At 32.6% G+C, this 23,056-nt stretch overlaps 1 protein-coding gene across 1 annotated transcript in view; it reads left to right on the plus strand.

Moving 5' to 3' along the window:
- The first annotated feature begins 524 nt into the window (after positions 1 to 524).
- Positions 525 to 23,056, plus strand: part of LOC125073071 (zinc transporter ZIP13 homolog) — a 29,999-nt gene continuing 7,467 nt past the window's right edge. Inside the window, exons 1-3 of the mRNA XM_047683757.1 lie at positions 525 to 539; positions 629 to 1,099; positions 15,364 to 15,477. Coding sequence (XP_047539713.1) covers positions 928 to 1,099; positions 15,364 to 15,477 — 286 coding nt within the window. The 5' untranslated portion in view covers positions 525 to 539; positions 629 to 927. The remainder of the gene's footprint in view (positions 540 to 628; positions 1,100 to 15,363; positions 15,478 to 23,056) is intronic.

Here is a 23,056-nt window from a genome sequence, read left to right on the forward strand (position 1 = left end):
ATAAACTGTCTTATTTATTTGCTTTCAAATATAAGAAAAAGGAACTAAACGTCAGTATCAAACAAATCAAAAGTAAATATGTCAAAATCCTGACAATTTGACAATGATTCGTATCTAACTTCATAGTTCTAATTAATTACAATGTTGCCCTTGCTCATCATCATTGCGGCCTTATACGGAAATAAACAAAACAAGTATGAGGCGTCGCTCGTGGTATCAATTCACACGTTGAAGTTGATCTACATTAATTAAATTTTATTAATATTTCATATAAATTTTAGAGTAAAAATATTTCGATTTTCATTTTAAAATAACTGACGTATTTTTTATTATAATATTATTAAAGATGTTTAAGATTATACATTGCATCTGCTAGTTACTAAAAGACATGAAAGCATAACGTGATAAAATTTTGGCTGATTAAGAAGAGTTACAATATATTTTTAAACATAATTCGATATTAATAATTAAATTTATTACATAATTATTTTTTCAGTAATCGAATATTGGCAGATGAAAATTCGTCGCTGGCAGCACTGGTAAGTTCTTTAGTCTTATTCACTAGCAATACAAACAAAACAAACACTGAATCGAGGAAATTGTAATTTAATGTATTATTTCGTCGCAGGTGTATTATATTTCGTGCTGTCGTCGGTTGCGCAGTAAATTTGGTGGCAAAATGAAAAAGCACGATTGATCGTTTCTCACAAATTTATCTCAAGTTGATAAATAGATAATAAATATTGCAATCGTCAATCTGTGGAGATATAAACGGACGTACTCAATCTCAGTGTAGATTAGTCCGTCTGGGTAGAAGAATCTTCGAAAAACGATTATGCAGAAACTTTAGAAAACAATACTGTGTGGTTGTTTTCGCGCGGTGTAAAGTTTGGATTGTGTTCGATTTTTGAATTAAATAAAAATAAAATGGAGACCTATATAGGAGGACTTTTACCCGAGTATTTTTATAATTTTGTGGAAGAACTGGATGAACATCCTTGGTTATTTTCTGCTCTTGCATCTATGCTGGTCGGCTTGAGTGGAATCCTGCCTTTGTTAATAATTCCTATCGACGAAACAGCATCGTTTAAAGACGGAGGTAAGTGAATTTATTTTAAACATTAAACGAACTATTTATAATTTTCTTGTGTCATCTCGTCATTTTTAACAGAACAAAGAACGATCGAGCGTTAAACTGTTAGAAATTGATATCATTGAACCTCATTAAAATATAATGTTTATTTACCATTTAATGTTCAGAACAAAATTTAACGTTAATAATATTTTAAATTCTTTTTATAAATTTCTTGGATAACCTTGTATTAATCGAAGTAAATAACAAAACAAATACGTTTCTAGGACTTATATTCAGTGATTTGATTTTATTTCTTAATAAAAATATAAAAATAATAAAAAATAACAATATTTTGGTAACAATAATTATTAATGAAGTCATTTAATAATTCGTAATATTTTCTTCAACTCTAATTATAAACCAGCAGCTTTTTAGCTGCAGTTAGTTTTTAGTAGATATAGTGATTACATTTCAAACAAAATGATAACAATTTGGTATTCCTTTGTTATGGTAATTTATTTTATCAGTCCCTTTAATGTGGTACTGTATTGAAGGTCGAGGATTAGTCAATTGAACATTAGCATTGATAAAAAATAAGCTAACAAACCGTTACAAATAAATTGATTTATTTCATTGATAAACATACATAAAGAATATTATGTATGACACACACACAATTATTTATATAGCTAACAATAGCTAAAGAAAGTGTAAAACATAAAAAATAATGATGTTTAAATATGGCTAGCTTGTATGGCTGCAGATCCAGTGCAGTGGTTTGAACTCCAGGTTGAGCTCATAACATGTAAGGGTATTTTGCAAAAAATCCCTATAGGTTGTATTTGTACTCCTCTGTATCGGAAATTAGGTTTAGTTGTTATTCCTATATGTGGATTATTGTGTTATTATGTTTCCAATTTGAAGGGTGAGCGAGATAGTGTAGTTTCAGAAATAGGAAACATAACTTTGTATTTCCCAAAGATGATGGAATATTGGCATTGTAAGAATGGTTAATATTTCTTAGAGAATCAAAGACAATGAACTATTGAGACTACGTACCATGACGTGGAACATTTGATAGTCAACCTCCCTAAAATAAATTAAATAAAATTATGACTGTGTCATATTAAATATTTTTTTTAATATTTACACTTATGCTGTTTATTGAAGACTTAAACTCGGCCGTAACAATCATTCGTAGATCTTTAATATAATTATTTTTAATGAAATATGTAGGTGGATCGAAAAATAGGCCTGAAGTGGTCATCACTGCCCATAGACATTGACAACGGACATTGAAGTCATTCCTTACATCTTCGATGCACCACCAACCTTGAAACTGAAACTAAGTAGTTATGTCCCTTGTAACTGTAGTTACACTGGCTCTCTCACCCTTCAAACCAATGTGCAACAATACATTCACATTGTATTCATAGTGGTTTTTTGAGTGCAATGAAAACGACCCCACAAGCAGATAAGTATATTTAGATTTCTCTTCAAAACTCACAATATGTATCTAACACGGTATTGACAATTGTAAACATTTAACATTTTATTCACTGTTAAATTTACACCAAATTTGGTAAAAATAAACAATTGAATATTACCTGATACAAGTTATTAATAATAAATTAATCCATACAGACACATTACAAATAAATTTAACCAAAGAAATATATTATATTAAAACTTGTAGAACCCACAATGAATGAATATACAAAAAAAAAACTTCTTGATTAGCAAACACTGTATAACGTTTAAAATATAAAAGATACTACATAAGCAAAAGTCTGTGTCACATATCACACGACAAAAATGATGAGAAAGCTAAAATTTTAAGGGTTTATATAGACAATATTCTATCAAATGAAATTGAGATAAATTCTAATCAAACGTTCAAGAAAATTTAAAATCTATTTCTAAATTTAATACAATTGCTATCTGTTTTCTTAAAATCCTTTCAGATTATGGGTTTTTTCGAAATGTCATCGAATTTTATTCATAAAAACAAGATAAACGGAGATCAAATCTCTAGATGCATTTTAAAAACAAGTGATAACCATTTAACGAAAGATGGATTACATTTTTGCTGTTGGCAACACTTTGAGGGAACGTGGCTGTACTGTGTAGGGATTTTCCTAATCGATCGTTCTCCAAACAGCACAAATTTCGTTGCTAGGTGTCTGTTTGATCGGTGAATGAGCCGGTATAATCATTATATATAAAGGTACTGACATATAATATCTTAGCTGATAATTAGCGAGTCATTGACGTATGGTCTATATTTCCTTCTCTCTGCACGCAGGTTCGTACGTGTGTTAGGTATCATTTCTCCTTTCCTGTACCCCTAACATAGTGTATTCAAAATCATAAAGATCGATTAAGTATCTAAGACGTGAAATCATAACAAACGAATTAATGAACAGTCACTTTCGCATCATTACATAGTATAAAACAAAGTCGCTTACCGCTGTCTGTCCCTATGTATACTTAGATCTTTAAAATTAAACAATCATTAATTCAAGAGGATGGTTTATATGTATACTATATGAGCAATATAGTAGAGAAAAACTGAATATTTTAGAGGTTTTGAGCTTACATTGCAAACGCTAGCTGAACCCTACGAGATAGATCTAAATAAAATACTACAGTATTGTACACCTTAAAAAGGTCTTTAAAAACAACAACCATTTTTTATCCTTTACTTTTTATGAGAAATAATTGCACCCGTGCGAAGACGGGGCGGGTCGCTAGTTTATAATATTATTTAAGCCATGACTCATTTCTTTGTCAGCCTATCTTATAAAAATTGAAAAATTAAACTTTATATAAGCTGTTGCCCGCGGCTTAGCTCAAGTTTTAGTTATAGGTCGGTTTTAGGTGCTAGCTTCGGTTAATAGCACGTGGTATTGTTGATCGAAGGGTGTATGAAAAGGTTCTTCATACCAAATTTGATCAAATTCGGTTAAGTTGTTTTACCGTGAAAGACTAACAAAAAGGCAAACAGAGTTCCTTTCGTATTTATGTGATGATAGATAAAATAATGACACGTTAAAATTCAAGCACGTTTCAGAAAAGCATCTTCCATCGTGACATGCTTTATTTTAGCTTTTCTTCCGTTATGACATCCTGCTGTCAGTTAAAAAAAAATCGTCATCATCTACATTAATTCACGGCTAAGCCTCTTCACCGGACTTTGATGAAATTTGTACAAAGAAAGTTTGAACCGAAAGGAACTAAGGCTACAGTTAATACATAAAACCTACCTACTGCCCGTAAATAAGTGGGCGAAACCGTAGGCAAAAACTAGTATAAAATAATTTAAATAATTGTCGTTGTGATATTTATCTCATGTTTCAAACACCGCCTTACTGTTTAAAGTTTCAATACCCAGCTTTATTCCCTTCGCTAACAGTAAGACTCATATTTCATGGAAATTGTAACAGTATTATTATCACGATGCGAAGCGGTCATGATTTTTGCATCGATTCAATATAAACTTTTTGCTTTTTATGACTGGTCCATGAAGCTACAGATTTAAAGGTCCGTGGTTCGACCCGGGTTGGGCTAATGAAAGTCGTGTTTTCAGTCTGCGTAAGAGTAAATACAAATGAATTCTGAATTACTAGATAATTTTGAATACAAAGCGATTGAGAATTTACGGTTTTTTGAATAGGTAAAAGAACAAAACGAATGTAACTGTCAAATATTAATGTCACATGTTTTTAGTTTCGAAAATTCTCGAAACATCATCAGACCGTAATCATAATCATTATTTTATAGTTAAGTATACACTACAAAAGTGTGAGTTTTGATTATTAGATGATCAAGATGATCTTCAATATCAAAAAAAAAAAATTAAAATCGTTAAATAAAGTCGTGCTCAAAAGCCGCAAGGTTATTGGCATATGTACGTTTAGTTTTTCATGTGCACACATATTTTCCGATTAATATTAGGTTATAAAGTTTCAATTTCTTCTATATAATAATAATATAAATGTAACCCTAGCTGTCTGTTGCTAAGCCACTAAACAAAATTTGTTAAAAATTGTAAAGAAAAAAATGTGTATTGAAGCAAGCTTGAACTCCAAGGCTACTTTTTATACTTAACGAAAAATTCGAACAAAGCCGCGGGCGACACTAGTTAGATTAACCATAATAAATATTATAAAAGGACTACAATTTTCATAGTCACGTTTTTATATACTAGCCGGTCGCGCGGATTCGCGTGCTCCGTTCCGTACCTTGCTGAATAAATTAAGCATCTAATGTAATTTTTTTTTCAATTCGGTCTTAGAGAACCTGATTTTTGTGCATTCTAACAAACAAGCAATCATTTTTTTATAATATTAGAATAGTTAGATAAAGTAAGTGAAGCATTTTGAGAACGATTGCGATGTCGAGTTGTGAAACTGTTAGGTAACCGCCTGGAGTGCTTTACTTAAACAATGATAAAAAAATAGATATTGATTCTTGCGACATGAGCTGGCTAAGAAAATATCTTACTATGCGGTGAAAACGAAAAAAAAAACGAGATCATCATGAGAAACTGTACGCTAGCCAACGTGAACGGCTACGTTTCTTAGCTATGGAAAGGTAGTCGTGTGAAAAAGTGTATGGACAATTGACGTCATTATTAGCTAAAGGGCGCTATTCAAATTATTGATCTATTTTATATTTATGTAGCTTCTCGGATTAGCACATATCTCTCTCAAGATCTCGGTAGGATAAGAATCTATATAAAACATTTATATTGAAGGAGAAATATTTAATAGGTAGTAAACTTTAATGTGCTTTCATTTCGCAGCAGTCGGCACATAATCATATGTACGTGCATTAAACATAAAAAAAAACTTTCTTAAAAAAAATGTCGTTTACTTCTATCTTGAGCTTTCCAAACAACAAGGAAAATACAACTTATAAAAAAAAAAAAATTTACACCAATCCTCATTCCACATTATAGTACATAATATCATTTTTTTTTTATACTCGAATTATGTCATCGAGCAATGACTTTCCTTTGTCGGGTTTTTTTTTTCTAGATACTTGTGAAAAAGGTCTGATATGTTATTATATCTGTATGTAAAGATTACGTATCACATGCGTTACTTTAGAAACAGACATATTTAATGCACGTTTAATATATTATCGTACGATATATACTTGAGTGTTATCTGAAGTGCTCGTGACGAATAAGAAAATTAATTTGATGAAATACAAGCCATGTAACGAAGAGGCATGTAGTTGTCACGGTAATCATTACACCGACTCGAGTCTAGATTGTATCAAACGAGCAATATATTTATTGAATGATTTTGCAAACGTATGTCTGTATGTAACAGGTTTTTATGATTCAATGTATAAGAGGTGCAAACCCGTCTGGGTTGGTTACCAACTCGTCTTTTATTCTACTGCCAAGCAGCAATACTAAATTTTGTTGAGGATACAACTTGAAGCACGAGTTTGCCACTGTGAATACAGGCGACATATCGGCTTTGTTCCCAAAGCGGTAAGAATAGGTTAATATTTCTTACAGTGCCAAAGAGTATGGTAATTTGATAGTCTGCCTGCCAATAAACTGTATTTAACAAAAAAAATACCACTTGTGCAGTTTTTCTATCTTTCTTAGTCAACAAGTTATTGCACACCCTGAACTTGAAACGGCATGGTAGTGCTTTATTGTTTGAGCTGTTGGCACATTTACGAAACATATATTTTTTTTAATAATTTAAGCGATAAAAATACTATAGACTTTATTTTGTTAATTAAATGCAATCCTAATACAAGCATACATTATTGTTATCAAAAAAACATCTCGTTAAAATAAAAATTTACTGACATTACTAGAAGGTACACAAAGACGATCAAACGTCATCGGCTTGGGCTAATTGTCAACAGAAACAAGCAATTACAGTCATGAATAAATGACAACGATCGTACCGACCGGTTGCGATAAAACCGAAATAATACATTTTGACGATTTCTCTTTTAAAATCGATTGCAAAGGTTTTTCACAAATCACTTATTGTGACGCTTTCATCAGAAGTATTTATTGTAAACACTTTGTGTTTCTAGCGATTTTAGCAGACCCACTAAATTTAAATTGCTTGTAAAGTTAAGTTTTCCTACATATTATATTTGTATGAGGTGACACGAATGGTCGAAGTGATTTTGGAATTAACAAAAGATAATTCCATACAGAAGACAAAATTACACTAATTAATTAACATAAATTCGTGAATGGTAGTCATTATATTTGATTCTCTTATTTAAAAAAACAAAAACTTTTTGCGTGTAGTGCTTTCTACACGCGCGCTTGAATCAGGCTTAGCATGCATTGACCTATGTGTACACTCAAGCATGTTAATAATTTATCACCTTAAATCATTTCATAAATGTTAGGTTAGGTCATTAAAATTGTTTTTAAGTGCACGTTTTGTTTTCATGCAAGGGTTTGCTAGCTATAAGTATTAGTGTGTAAATATTTGTATGTAAGTTTATGACTGCTTACCCTACTCCGATGGTTTTAAAACATCTCTCTCAGATTGGGTTGTCTGGAAGAGGTGGCTAATTAGCCATAAGTCCGCCCATTGTACACACATACAATTGGTTATATTTTTGTTTTGAGCATTATTTCTATTTTGTTTAATCTTAAGATTTCTGTATTTTTGTCGTTAATCAAGCTCTCGAATATTATTTACTTATCTTTTCTCATCTTTGGTTGGAATAGAATATACATAACAAATTTGACCTCTTTATAATATTAGTATTGATAGAAAAGCGTGACCAAAAGTCTTGTCTCATACAAGGCGGTCTCAACCTTGTATGATTTGAATTAGGAGAAGATAAAATAAACATTGTTATTACTAAAGGCTTCACGTATCTGTTATCGGTCGAAGTGTAGATACCGTTAGGACCAGATTGTCTTAGTGTAGATTATATTTTTTATCTTAATATGGAAAGTTGAGAACGATTTGACCTCCGTGACTTTCGATAAATTTAGATTTTGCTCACCTCTGTTTTTGAATATACGATAAAATGTACTAAGAACAATATACAATCACCGTTATTTATATCTTTATACATATAATGCTTCTGTATGTGGGTAGTCTTATTGAATTCCTAGATGAATGATTTTTTTTATTTTTATATTTGAGTGGATGATTTAAATTGTACCTAGTAGGTGGCGCTACAATCGGATCCCTCTATTTGTCTCATACGAAGTCGGGACGGGCAGATATCTGATGTCTTATATATACAGTATATTGCTCAATGGCATGCGTTCATGCATCGTTCATGCGATTATGCTGAAATGATTATAGAAACGTGCGTCAAGATTTCTGACACAACTCTATGTGAATTATTCAAGTATAAGGTACTCATAAAAATCATGTTGGATGGACTGTGTGAAAGACGAAATGGGTAGAGAGAATGTTACTTGTGAGATGACGTCCGACAGAGAAGTATGGAAAAAAAAGACTTGCTGCGCCGACCCCGAGTAAAATTGGGATAAGGGCAGGAGGATGATGATGTACTCATAAAAACTAATCGCTACATAAATAATAATGAACCTTCCGTGCGGTTCAGTAATAATTCGCTTCAAATCTCATTCGTGAAATGTTGACAATCGAGTTACGGTGATATGCCATTTTGATACGTGTGAGCTATAAATTGTATAATTATTATAGTCGATGTCGCATATCACATTCTGACATTTCACGCTCGTGATCTTCGGTGAGTTTTGAGTTTCTTCTTACAGAATATCTCGATAGATACTTAATGTTATGTTCAAACAACTTATATAATGTATGACTAGTTGTCGGCTCGGCTCGCGTTTTAGAGGTTGGTCTTCAAGTAGGCCTTGATGTTCAAGTTGACTTCATACCAACACCACATTCGGTTCAGTAGTTTGTCCGTGAAAGAGCAACAGACAGACAGCTACTTTCACATTTATAATATTAGTAAAGATTGTGCGCGAGATCTATTCTATAAATGTTCGTTCTAAAACTACACCGTATTTGTATAAGATCATACAATTTGTGACGTAGGAATATATGTATATCTAAACATCTTCTATACATATAATAAAATAAAATTGGAGTGTCTGTTATATTGGAATAACCATTTACTAAATGCATATGAATGTATACACGGTACATATACCAAAATAACATTTTTTACAAAGGTAACTTTAAGCTTTAGCTTAAAGAAAAGTCATGCTGCAATGTCCAAATTACTTAAATTCAAACGCCCACGAAGTCGCGGGCACAGCTAGTATAGGATAAAACAAAAGATTTTTTTAAATGGCCACTATACAGTTTAAAAGACGAGCTATAAATACTACTTATAGCAGATAACCTACATCGAGTTAGCGATCTCTATATCAAGTATTTCACTGACCCGACGACCTTATTGTTATTGTTTATTTATGTCTGTTATACTCGGAAATCCGTAAGGTTTTGTAATATATTTGCATGCTTTAAAACCTGTGCCTCGTCTGAATACACTTTTAAAAATATCTTTTTAAGAATATACACTAAAAGAAACAAAAAAATGTTTAAGTGACGTATAAAAAGTATGCAAGTCGACGAATTACAATATTAAATATAATAGTTGCAATTACGTTGTCTTTAGTGTTAAGTGTGTGATGAAAAAATAGTTGCAATAAATTATTTTTATGTCAATAACATGTTTATATACCTACCCATAAAAAATATACATCCGGCTGATGTCTTTCGCCGGTTGTTCTCAGATCCGAGGTGTTAATTTCCGAACCGGTGGTAGATTTTTGACTATCAGTAATCAACTGTAATCACTTACATATTGAATAAAGATTTGGTATTACATATAATGACAGATTAAAGAAAAATTAGCTACTCTGTTGAAACCATTTTTTTTTATGGTTGCAGTTACGGTTAACGAGATGTAAACCTGTTTTTAAATTTTGACTTTTTCTGATGCGCTGTTCCAATGTGCTTTAGTGTAAATAATGTTGGCAGAAATCATCCTAAACAGGCAGGTTTTCTTCCCTACCAAACACGAAATAGATTACAAACAATACTACATTTATAATATCTTTCGTTTTCCATAATAGCATCAAAGTTATTACTATATTTCATTATCAGACAACTGGGTATCAACTTCAACGTCGTGGTTGGCAAGGTTTTTTATAGTCACGATACCTTATCAAGGTAGAATTTAAGTTACCTTTACGTTACTAACACGATTTACACGACATTATTGTATTAAATACTCTCTAACTCTAGAGCCACTGTGAATACAGACACACGGGACGTGTTAGTTCCCAAGGCTGAGGGCGCATTGTTGATATGAACAATGCTTTATATTTCTTACAGTACCAGTCTATGGGCAGGGTTGACCCCTAGCCATGAGGAGGCCCATCCTCGTAACTATTTGACATAAACCAAAATAAATATATTAATCTTGAAAGGTACTCATCAAACGCTATTTACTAGCTGTGCCCTGCATTTCTACTATATATGATTATTTCTATATAAATCAGTCGAATATACAACATTAGTATATAACAGCTCAACTAGAACAATTAGTACGGAAGCGCGATTATATAAACATTTGTTTCGTTTTATATTTAGAATAACTTTAAGGAGTTATTACTTAATGTTGTAATAATAGGAGCAATGCCAGTGGCTGTATGTTAACGAAGAGATTCATACTAAAAATATGTTCAAATTGTCAAGGATTGTCTTTGTTTTTTATTTAAGCATTTATAACGTTCACGTTTATAAAGCTGTTAATTATTTTCTTTGTGGTTAAGAAATATTTTTTATCAAATTTCTTTAACGGTATGGTTTCTTCTTTTGTTTTGAATATAGATAGTAAGGTGATGAGTAAAAAGTGAAAATAACATTCTGCCGATTTTATTGACGGGATTTTCTTTGACGGGACGAGAATGTATAAATATGAGATGAGTTCGTAAGTCGTAAGTTCAGAAGCAGTCCTCGCGAGTGAAAAAGTGAACTGTAATATAATTACGCTACGGGCATGAAATGTAAAGGGATGAACGTCATATTACAAGACTTTCATTTTCTGCCTTGCACAACCACTCTGTGGACCAGCTTTCGCAGGCGGTTTTTCCGAACCGACTACCGACCGACGACTTGGGAACCTTCAAGAAAAGAGCGTACTCCTTCCTTGAAGGCCGGCAACGCATCAGCGACCTTATGAGCAAGCTACTGAACTAACGAAGTAGAAGAAACACACAGCGTTGTCCCCAAATAAATGACATATTATCTACCGCAAACAATAATGTTTATGTATTTATGTACGCACGAATATATAATCAGACCTTGATAATTTGCATATGATGTCAAGTTCCGATATAATAAATACCTTTTGAATTTTCAATGATTGCTCGAATGTTTAACATTTATAGTAAATATTAAATTAATTTGATAGACCCGGTGTCTGTCATGGAACATGGCATGATCATATCTCTTACTCCTTTCTAAAGAAATAAACATAATTTATTTAAATCGTTTATGGTATACTCGTAGTTTCTAAATATATTCTTTAATACTAAAAAAATATGAAAGATTTTTGACGGTTTATAAATTTCAATGCGGGGTTATCGTATGATAGAAGAAGCATTGCACTGTTTTTATGATGGTGAATTGTAGCCTTCAATGTAACATTAACACTCTGTGTTAACACACATCACTGTAACATATCGAACATACCTTCGTAATAACAATAATGATTTTGAGCTTCTAATCGTTTTCTACCATGACTGCTAATTTCACATGCTCTCTAATTAAGTACGGCGCATTAAACATAACGCAATTGTGGAATACAGACGTGTTCTCTGTACCCTTTCTGTCATTGTGAAATAGAACAGCAACAACAGCTTGGGTCCGAGAGTATAGAGAAGCGCTTGACTCGCTTTCCAAGCACAAGAAACTCCTAGCTGCTATTAAGAATTTCTACTCAAAAAACCCTATTACATTATTTAGCCCGTTTCGGTATTCGAACCCGGACTTAATTATTTGCAGCCGTCTAAGCTAACCACTAAGCCATCGTGACAATTAGACGAGTTAGTAATAACACGTAATTAATTCAACAAGGCACCTCAAATTCTCATTATATCTGAATAATAATTTTATTCCATTAACAATTTACAACAAAACCATTCGCCTTATCAGTCGAGTGTCAGCTTATCACTACGTGAGCGAGCCCGCTCTCAAAAACCCTGATAAAAATGATCTCTAGCATCACCGCAAGACTGACAGCCCTACTGATGTCGTTTCCCTCCGACCTTTTATTGTTTATTGCACAAACTTTAAGATAATGTTTATTTTATCATTGATAAATAAAGTACTTTTAAATTTCGATGATTAGGTATATATATTAAAGGATACATACGAATAATAAAGATCACAAAAATCAAGGAAATTACAAAAGTGCTATAGTTACTTACATTGGGATCAGAGTAATGTATGTGATGTTGTCTAATATTTATTTATATACATATATTGTTGTTGTCGAAGGCACTGGAATACTGGAATTAACTGCTAAAACATGATCGACGCGGTGTAGTACCGTTAAAATTTCATCACAATAATCGAGATCATTGTATCGCACTCTGATGCTATTACATCACGCCTGGTTAACTTGAACAAAACTTACATTTAAACAAGCATAAACAATTTACTCTAATAAACAATATACTCAAAACAATTACAACCTTTATTGGTTACAGTGTTTTGGAAATCAACGTGCGAGCGTTACGTCTAACAATTAGAGCACGAAGTTACCTTTCTATATCTTTATCGTTAACTAGACCCTCAGTTAGTATATATATGAGAGTTTGTAACCCATTAACACTCACTGTTATATATGTCTGCGTCAAAAATGGCACTGTAATTAAATCCAGTCATTTGATTGAAAGGATCCTTAATATAGTACTTTAGGCCATATTTTGTGTGTGTGTCAGTGATATACTCATTAAAGCTTTCGCTAGATACAGCGTCGCAGCAACATACACTGTTGGTTTGGTTTCCATACCAATAATGAATATTTCAAGAGATTTACCGAAATTATGAGATCTTAATTATAATTTACACTACCCAAAGCACGATTTAAGTCGAGAAAACATGAAGACCTGCGTATCTTTGTTGATGTAGTGATTTAAGGTTGCTTTGATTGTCAGTTGAAAAAAGGAGAAGCCATATTAACTATGTCGTGAATGTAAGAAAGAAAGACTATCAAAAACGAAACATATAATAAAAATTACCATATAATTTATTAAATGAATCGGCTCGATCTCGTGTGATTCAAGAGTAAGTTTACATTTTAATATTAAAATTAGGAATAGTCATCATTTACATATGTGTGTGTTTTACTTTGTGTGTTTTAATGCATGTTATACGTAAGCAGGAACGAATAAACTACAAAACGAGTAATGCTTTGCCAAAAAACATTTACGTACAAGCACAAGGGCAAGCATTAGGAAATAATTAAGTAAAACTTGTGAAGCAACTACCTTTTAACTCACAAAAAACATTGACGACGAACCAGTTTTTCTTATTACATTTATTGTATTTTCTTTGTAAACAAACAATTTTGGATTGTACGAGTGCTCTAAAAACTACGTCTATCCTAAACAATGTCAGCGGTCTCGTCTCAATGAATGTATTGTTGAGACCGCCTTCTGACAAACCACGTGCTTCTTACATCGTTTCCGGATTTAAATCCGAGTATGGGCACTTACGATTCACATCGTGCTTAGCGGAAACTATCGAGGCCAATATATAACACTCACAAGTGAAAAATGGCCTTATACGGTACGGCACATTATTTAAAAGGTGGTATAGGTAACTGTTTGACAAAATCGCATCCATAATGCTGTTTGTTAAGATCAAAATGAAAAATATATCATCTATGCCTTATGAATGAAGTTTATTTATTTTAACTAATTATTCTAATTGGATGCCTTTACATATTATATACATTATCGTATAGATATACTATCATATTATGTAATTGTTAATTAATCTCTGAACTTATAGATCTGACTGCTATACTTGAGATCAAGTTTTCCAACTAAAGTCACGACACCAAATAATACGTTTATTAAATACAGATCATTTCGATAACATTGTAAGAGAAATTTTAAAGTAATTCCTAAAATCCGCTTGGATTGGATTACAGGCTGTGCACACAATTTCAATTTCAAAAAAATTGTAATCTGTATGTCGGAAATCTGCATCTATTATTTTGAATGTTTAACGAATGTCTAGCAATGCCCATCATACGGGGACCCGTCTACTAGACACTAGACAAATATTTAGTGTCCGAGTTGTCTGACGAAAGGCCTATTTTTCGGTGAAGCCGATTAATCGGCTGTAGCCGAAACATTACGCCGAAACCGAAGATTGAATGGACCTAAAAAATTAAGTTCAAGATTGTTAAGTAATTAGATTAAACTTTTTTTAAAACTATTTTATAAATATCAAAGTTATATTGCAACTTGTCAAAGATATAGTGCAGGATAATTTCAATTATAATATTTAGTTATCGAAAAGTAATTTATCAATTCAGTGATAAGATTGTTAATTGAAGCTTCAATTACGCGATAAAAGCAATAGATGTTATCAAAATCAGTGTACATTATTCGATTAATCTGAGGCGTTTATAACTGTTATTTTACAGTAGTGTTGATAAGACGAGTCGGAATTTTTATTGATACCAATAAAAGAGTCAAATTTCTAATATTTACTTTAATGTTCTTATAGTTATTTTCTTTTGTAAATGTTCTAAAAAGAATAACTGGCTGTTTTTATACTAGAATTTTATTGTAGAGTAATTTGCGTAAAAGCGTAGAGTTACAGAGAGGCTTACAAAAAAGTCGCACCAATAGGAAAAAAAAAATCTTTACCACAGTACACATAGAATATTTAAGGTTGGGTGCCTCTAGTAAGTCTCTCTATAATACATGCTCGTGCCAGAGGGACCCACTCTTCCATAACATCGTATGTTATAAACAACTAAAGAATAAATAAACTTTTAATTAATATAAATAAAGAAAAGATAACTAAAATTAATAAGTATTAAAAAGTGCAAGTGCACCAGTAGGTAGGCAGTCTATTTTTACTCATACTCACAAAGCTTAAAATTCTTAGAATAGTATTAGTAGAAGTTAAAAGAGTTTTATATTGTCAAGAATTAATACTGTGTGATTTCCATGTGGATTATTTCAATGTTTTCAACCATGCATCATTACCATAATTAAATTGACTATTTATTTCCAGCTGGTGCAGCGACACTGCGGATACTACTAAGCTTTGCAGTGGGAGGTTTATTGGGAGATGTCTTCCTGCATCTTCTGCCCGAGGCTTGGCAACACGACCTGGCCGCTACTAAAGGTACGAATAGTTATAACAACAAATATGTTAACATATAATCTTATTTGCTTAGTTTTTTGAACTGCCAAATAGATCACCTGATGGGAAGTGACCACCACCATCTACATTGGCTTTATAAGAAATAATTATTCCTTACATCTTACTACCTTTGGGAACTAAGATGTTATGGCCCTTTTTACTGTAGTTATATTCGCTCATTCTTCATTACCGTTTGGCGGTTGAATATCTGATGAGTGGGTGGTACCTAATCGGATGAGCTTGCACAAATAGTGATAGGGATCACAATTATACTCTAATTGGCTGTAGAATGTCTGAAGTAACAGCCCTCAAAACATTCACGTAAACAGTGGAAACGATAATTGGAGATGGACGTGCCAATTAAAATTTATAACTTATTCCTGATCGATAAACATACGCTCCTAAATGTAATTTACTATGATATATAACTGTTGTCGAATTTAGTATTCAACCAACACATATAATATTGATTTTCTGTACACCTTTTTCCATTAAGTAAACCAAATTCGAATGACGTAATTTTGAGGTCTGACAATTCGACTGAAGCAGCATATTAATATAGGTCATCATCATCCTCCTGCTCTTATCAATAATTATAATTTTACTTGGGGTCGGCGAAGCATGTCTTTTTCCATATTACTCTGTCGGTCGTCATCTCACAAGTAACATTAGAACCTATATTAATAAATTACTGTACAATACAATACATATCAAATATTTTTTAACATTATATCAAACTCCTAAATTTCGGTATGTTAACACTTCCAGTTGTAACAGTTCTTTGTTTCTATGCATCGAGTGTACCGTACGAATTGTCGAACTACCCAACAAAATTTTTATAATTGTATTATTGTTTTTTTAAGTGAATGTAAATTCTTTTAAATAAAGTTCTTAAACCCGAACATTCCTTCTAACCATATCGTCTTTCACACAAGCCATCCATCGTTTCTTTGGTCGTCCCCTACCTTTATATCCATCCACATCCATGCTCAAGACCTTCCTCACAACATGGTCCTCATTCCTCCGCATAACATGTCCATACCGTGACAGCCGGTTTCCACATAGCTTCTCGAGCATACAGATAAATATATATATATATATATTATTCGATAGTAATTCTATACAGTACAAGTATACGCGATTATTTTGTAATATCCTTGATAAAACTCGATTCACGCAAAAAGTTGGATATGAATAATGTTCCATTGTATTGCTTACATTTTATAGTTTTGTTATTATTGCTATCGCATTGTCGCATATGGGATTCAATTGCAAGCCTTTCTGACTATTTCTAGTATGATCATACTATTAATACAAGAAATAAGAATAAACTTGTAACCCCTACTTTCCGTTTGCATATTGGGCAATTGTATACGCATATATAATAAGATACCGGGAAATGTAACCAATTTACCATTTATGAAATTTAAAAATTTTATTAAGACTAAATTAATAAATAAGTCTTATTATTCATTAAATGAGTACTTTTTAGAAAAAAACGGATTTAGGCTCGGGTTCTAACACAGGACACTAATTATTGTAAAAAAACAGCATTGTAAGCCTATTTGATAAGAGCAACTATACGAGTTTCTTGCCGTTTCTTCTCGGTGGAGGCTGCTTTCCGGAACGGTGGTAGTTTTTTAATATCGACGATTCAAAAACGCTTCGTTTTGAAGTTTACTTGAATAAAATTGATTTGATTTTGATGAAGGTGAGATTATCTAATCTAAATACTGAACGCTCATTGGTCGCCTATTGCGTCATCAGTCACCACCCGCCAATGGCTTTTAATATTTAAAACGCTTTAGTTAATCTGACTTTAATTAGTGTTTCAGAAACTAGTTTAGTCTAATTTTAGTGTAGATAAATACTAATTTAGTTTAGAAATTATTTACATCACAATTAGTAGTATTACGTAATTAATTAATTTACTGATTTGAGTATTTATAAATATGTATACATACTTAATTATTTATAGTCGAGTAGTGAGAACACCTGAATTAATTGGACATTGTGGGTTCAAATCCCGGCTGGTCCCAATAATCCAATAATTTTTTTGGTTAAGGAAATCGTAGTAAGGATACCCTTCGCCATAAACTGAGAGTCGATGATAAGACAATGAAACATTTACAGACTGTTGTCACATGTAACATTTTTATCTATATTTTGAATGAATAGAAAGAGCGATACATTGAAAAAAACCTACCAATATTTATTTTTAAAGTCAGATAAAATACATACAAAGGCGTTCGGAAAGCCGTACTTATGATAGAGCGACCATTGACTTCGAAGCGTGCATTACGTTTAACAACAAACAGCTAAATTCGCTCTTATATTTTTAGTCCACAATAATAATTGTATTTCGAACAGCAGCTGTGAAGAGAACAAGACCTTTTTAGTATTAATATATTCATTCATTAAAATCGAATGATAAATTAGTCGACGTGCCGATATTATGTACGTTTTCCTTGCATATGTTATTAATATATTAATTGCTCGTGAGGTTTTGTGTTGCGAATCGATAACAATATAAGACAAATGAAATTAAACGTTATGCTATTGAAATAGAGTCGAATTGTTTATTATTTTAATGAGTCAGACAGCTGAGGTTTAATGTTCCAAGTGCGATGATTCGCAAGAAAAATTTGTAAACAAACTATTATAGTTTGTCTATGTGGTGGAGTTTAAGGAAAGGTGATCGTCCGGGATGTTACAATTGTAACACATTTATCGTAGAAGTAATCATTAAAATGTTTGTATGAGGAATATAATTGATAAGGACGAGCGGGGTCAAAGAAATGACACCACGAAATGCAATCATTTATTAAATGCTTATTATAATTGTTTATATATAAGTACGTATAACGGGGTCACTTTTATATAAGGGGCTTAAAATAAATGATATACTGCAGTTACTGCCTCGTTGCTTTGGGACAACGATACAGATAATGAAACTGTTTTCATTCTGCAAAAAGAGCGGTCTATTTATAATCTTGGAGCTCGACACACCCTTCGCGGTGTTTTTAATAAAATAGATATACTTACAGCTTACAGTTGCTTCACACTGCTTACAACAATAATATAGATCTTTTTGAAAGGGCCAGTGACAATCATTGTATAGACAAGAGGAGGATAGGTAAACTAATAACACCTAAGTCAATACATCCTCCCCGAGGCACGGTATTCGATTCTGTAATCACATTCCACTGTTATTTTCAACTTGACCTATTAATAAATTTAAATATAATGTCAAAAAAATAGTGACAAATAAGGCATATTACTCAATATAAGATTATATTAATGGTAAAAATGCGTGGACTAAGCATTTGTTGGTTTTAAGGCAGGCATAAATTTAATTGTACTTTATCGTCATAAACTGAATTAAAATAAAAATGAAAGAGAGTACTGAGTTTCCTTTCGGTTCACGGTACAATCAAATGTCAGAAACGGTGGATAAGAGTAACAAAATAGGATCTTGAAATAAAACTAGTTTTTAACGGATTTAATCGCGTATATTAATTATTTTAACATCCCAACGTTTCGAGCACTTTGCAGTGTTCCAGTGTCCACGAATTCGTGGTCACGGGCAGACAGGCAGACCACGAACACTGCAAAGTGCTCGAAACGTCGGGATGTTAAAATAATTAAAATAATTAATATACGGGATTAAATCCGTTAAAAACTAGTTTTATTTCAATGTGTAATAATCGCGAAAATCTAAGACAAAATAGGATCTGTCTGTCTGCCCTTTTATATTTCCCGCATATTTAAATTATATATTTATAATTGTTCTATTTTAATTGTTGTGTAATTCATTCATACATTCGTTCGTTCCCGATTCATTCATTTGATAGTCGAATGATTGCATAAAGTATAATATGTATACAATAAGTGGAGCGTCTCGAGACGTATTAGATAACTATAAGCATATATACTTTATTATATAATAAATAACTTAAAACTTATAAACAAATTTATATTTGTGTTAATAAAGATATTTATTCAAATAGTCTAATACTAGAATTGTATTTTTCTATGGCCTATGTAGGCGGATAATGAAATGGCCCACTTTGTTGGTTACCACTGACCATAGACATTGGCCGTATGAAATTGTGTCTGATGCTGCACCAACCATGGGAGCTGAGTTGATATGACCCTTGCCTGCAGTTACACTGTCTCACTCACTATTCAAACCGAAACATTAATACCAAGTATTACTGTTTGGTGGTAGATTATATGAAAAGTATCTGGTACCACAGGTACTATCAAAAGAGCTTGCAAAAACCAATTATCAATTAAAATAATTATAAGGACTACAATCATATAGTATATAGCTTAAAACATACCTTATTTGTCTATTTTAAAATTGATGGTGAAGGACAACGTAACTAACATTACGCAACTTGACACATTTTATTTTTAAACCGCAGTGCAGCTGATAGGTTAAACGTACACGTCGCTAGTTTTGTTCCCTCGATGTTCTGCCAGAGAATATTATAACTAATAACTTATATTATTTAAACGTAATGACGATTGATTCATTTATTTGTATTAAAACCGAATTAATTGATTTTCTTATGATCACCAGTCTTGTGCTGTTTTTTTAACCGACTAGTCCTTTAGTTTTTCCTTCCATCCGGTCCGCCGACAAATGTGTTATGATTAGAAAGAGTTAAGGCGCGGGTCCAAAGACTTTCCGTGCATTTCGAGACACGGGAATCTAAAAAGTACCGCATTGACCAAACAAATTGGTAAAAAAAAATTTTACGACCTAGAGCTCGAATTCTAGGCCTGTAGTGTGTATTCTAGTGTCAGTAGTGTCAAGATCTAGCCATTAATCTAACCAACCGAAATTCGCCTGGAGTCTATCACATTATATTACAGCTTTGCCAGCAACACTACTAGAGACAGACCCTTAGACCCACTACTGAATTTAGAATTCCTTTCCTTTTAAAAAGAAGACTTAGAGCTTTTTCATCTTGTTGATCAATGTTGGATTATCATCCAATTATAGGTTTTCTCTCTCTCTCTGAATTTTTTTCTTTGCCGCTAATCTCGAAATAAATAAAAAAAAGACAGTAGTTCACTTGTCAGATTTTGAACACACCATTTTCGGTTAAGTTTCAAGTTCTCTAACTCAGTATTTATTGATTTCTTTATTGACATATTCTATAATTAAAATCGTGGTGGAGATTGACTGAGTTTCTTGCCGGTACTTCTCGCTAAAATCTATTTTCCGAACCGATGGTAGCTTTACATTCAACTCAAACACTTGAACAAAGAATACTTTGATTTGATTTGGTCATCTCGTCTCATTTGTTTTTAGTTTTTATTTCACACTGTTTAAAATAGATATAAAAGAAGAACAAATAAATAATAAAGTATGCAAATCCCTATTTTTTTTAATATTTCGAGGTATATTTTTTAAAGGACAACGTAATATAAAATTGTACAAGTAATAACATCGTACTGCTTTGTTTTGTTCGTTCTGCATGCGCTGCGTGCGAACACTTTGCAAAGCTTACACTAACAAAAACCGGACAGACTGGACACGTAAATATTTAGCCGGACACGACCGTAAAAAAGCTAAACATCTCCGATAAAGCCGGACGCCAGTTAACTGTAAACAAACTACTACAATATAAAACTTGTTACCCCTACTCAACGACAAACACACACTTAAGTTTTAAACAACTGTTTAAAAGCATTTGTGTGTGCAGGTTACTATGGAACTTTATAGTTGACTAGCGACCCGCCCCGGCTTTGCACGGATGATATTCATTAATTAAAAAGATTATATGACATAAATTAATTTATACCCTAGCACTCAGGAATAATGTAGCTTTCTACGGATGAAACAATTTTTAGAATTGGATCATTAGTCAAGTCTTACACTTACACTCTTAACAAATTTTATCACTTTATAACTAGATAACAAACCTTTAAAACGAAACAGTTGCCTTTATTATAAAAAAAAAAAAAACTATAATCCTACTGATATTTTATCGTCTTTCTCTATCAGGCTTTCGGGTAGGTATTCCTTTGTGATTCGGACGTAAATTTTTAACCAACCAAGTGGATCAATACACAAATGAAGATTACACCTACATATTTCAATAAAGGTTTTGACATTGACTAAACATATAACAACATATTTTTCAACACTTATAGGTTTTCCTCCCCTTTTTATCTAAATTAGGTAGGCAAACTGCTAAGATATCATCGTCAATGGACCCTGAGTCCACCAATACCCATAGACACTGGGGCCGTAAGATATACTAACCATATCTTAATTGGGGACTTAGATATTATATCCCTCGTGGTATTTTAACTGGCTCACTCACGCTTATAACTGGAACAAAAAATATTAGTTTATTGTAGTTAGATCTTGTACAGAAAATAAATGTATGTCTTCGCTCACAATCCAAGTTCACAATTTGAATATAAGCTTTCAAATAAATAAATAAATATTGGACAACATCACATACATAACTCTGATCCCAATATAAGTAGCTAAAGCACTTGTGATATGGATAATCCGAAGTAACGACGGTACCACAAACACCCAGACCCAAGACAACATAGAAAACTAATGAACTTTTTCTACATCGAACCCGGGACCTCGGAGTGGCATACCCATGAAAACCGGTGTACACACTTCTCGACCACGGAGGTCGTCAAATGTTTTATTATAAATGAAAATATAACGCATAAATATTATAAAAGGTATTCATAATTCAGTGAGGATAAATGTATTATTAATAAATGATTAAACAGTTCCGTCAAGTCTTATCAAAAGCAAACATTAAAGTTTGCTCGTATCATTGCACACAGCGACCTGTTTTATTTATTCTATACATCATTAAAGGGATCATTAATATTAGTCATGTGATTACCTACGATAATAATAAGAACTGTCGATTGAGAACCATAATAAGAAAGAGAAAAATAATTGTAAATAATACTTTACTAATAATCACGAGATCTTATTTTGTACCTTGTGCCTGTGATTAACTCGAGCGATCAACGGAGATTTTTAATGAACATGAACAGCCTGTAAATTTCCCACTGCTGGGCTAAGGCCTCCTCTCCCTTCGAGGAGAAGGTATGGAGCATATGTGTTAATGTTTGGAAGCTATCTTTAAAATTTCATATAGAACTATGATAGCTGTTCATACTCTACCTCTCAATCATTATGGACTCATAATATTACATGACGTCATAATACAAGAAAGGACTTGGACTAGACATTAAATGTAGCGAATTATTTTATATAATTATATTATAAACCGCGTTGGGAACAATGATGAAAAGTGCACAAACGGCGTCTACCAAGGAGATTCTGCACTACAACATCAAAATGGCGATCATAGTAGAGACCTTTTTTAATTATATAATTTGGCGGACGAGCAAATGGGCCAACTGATGGTAAGTGGTCACCATCGCCAATGTGCCACCAACCTTGGGAATGAAAATGTTATGTCCCTTGTGCCTGTAGTTACCCTGGCTCACTTACCCTTCAAACCGGAACACAACAATACTGAGTACTCCTGTTTGGCGG

Source organism: Vanessa atalanta, chromosome 23 (genome assembly GCF_905147765.1).
Source record: "Vanessa atalanta chromosome 23, ilVanAtal1.2, whole genome shotgun sequence".
In the NCBI taxonomy this organism is placed as follows: Eukaryota; Metazoa; Arthropoda; class Insecta; order Lepidoptera; family Nymphalidae; genus Vanessa; species Vanessa atalanta.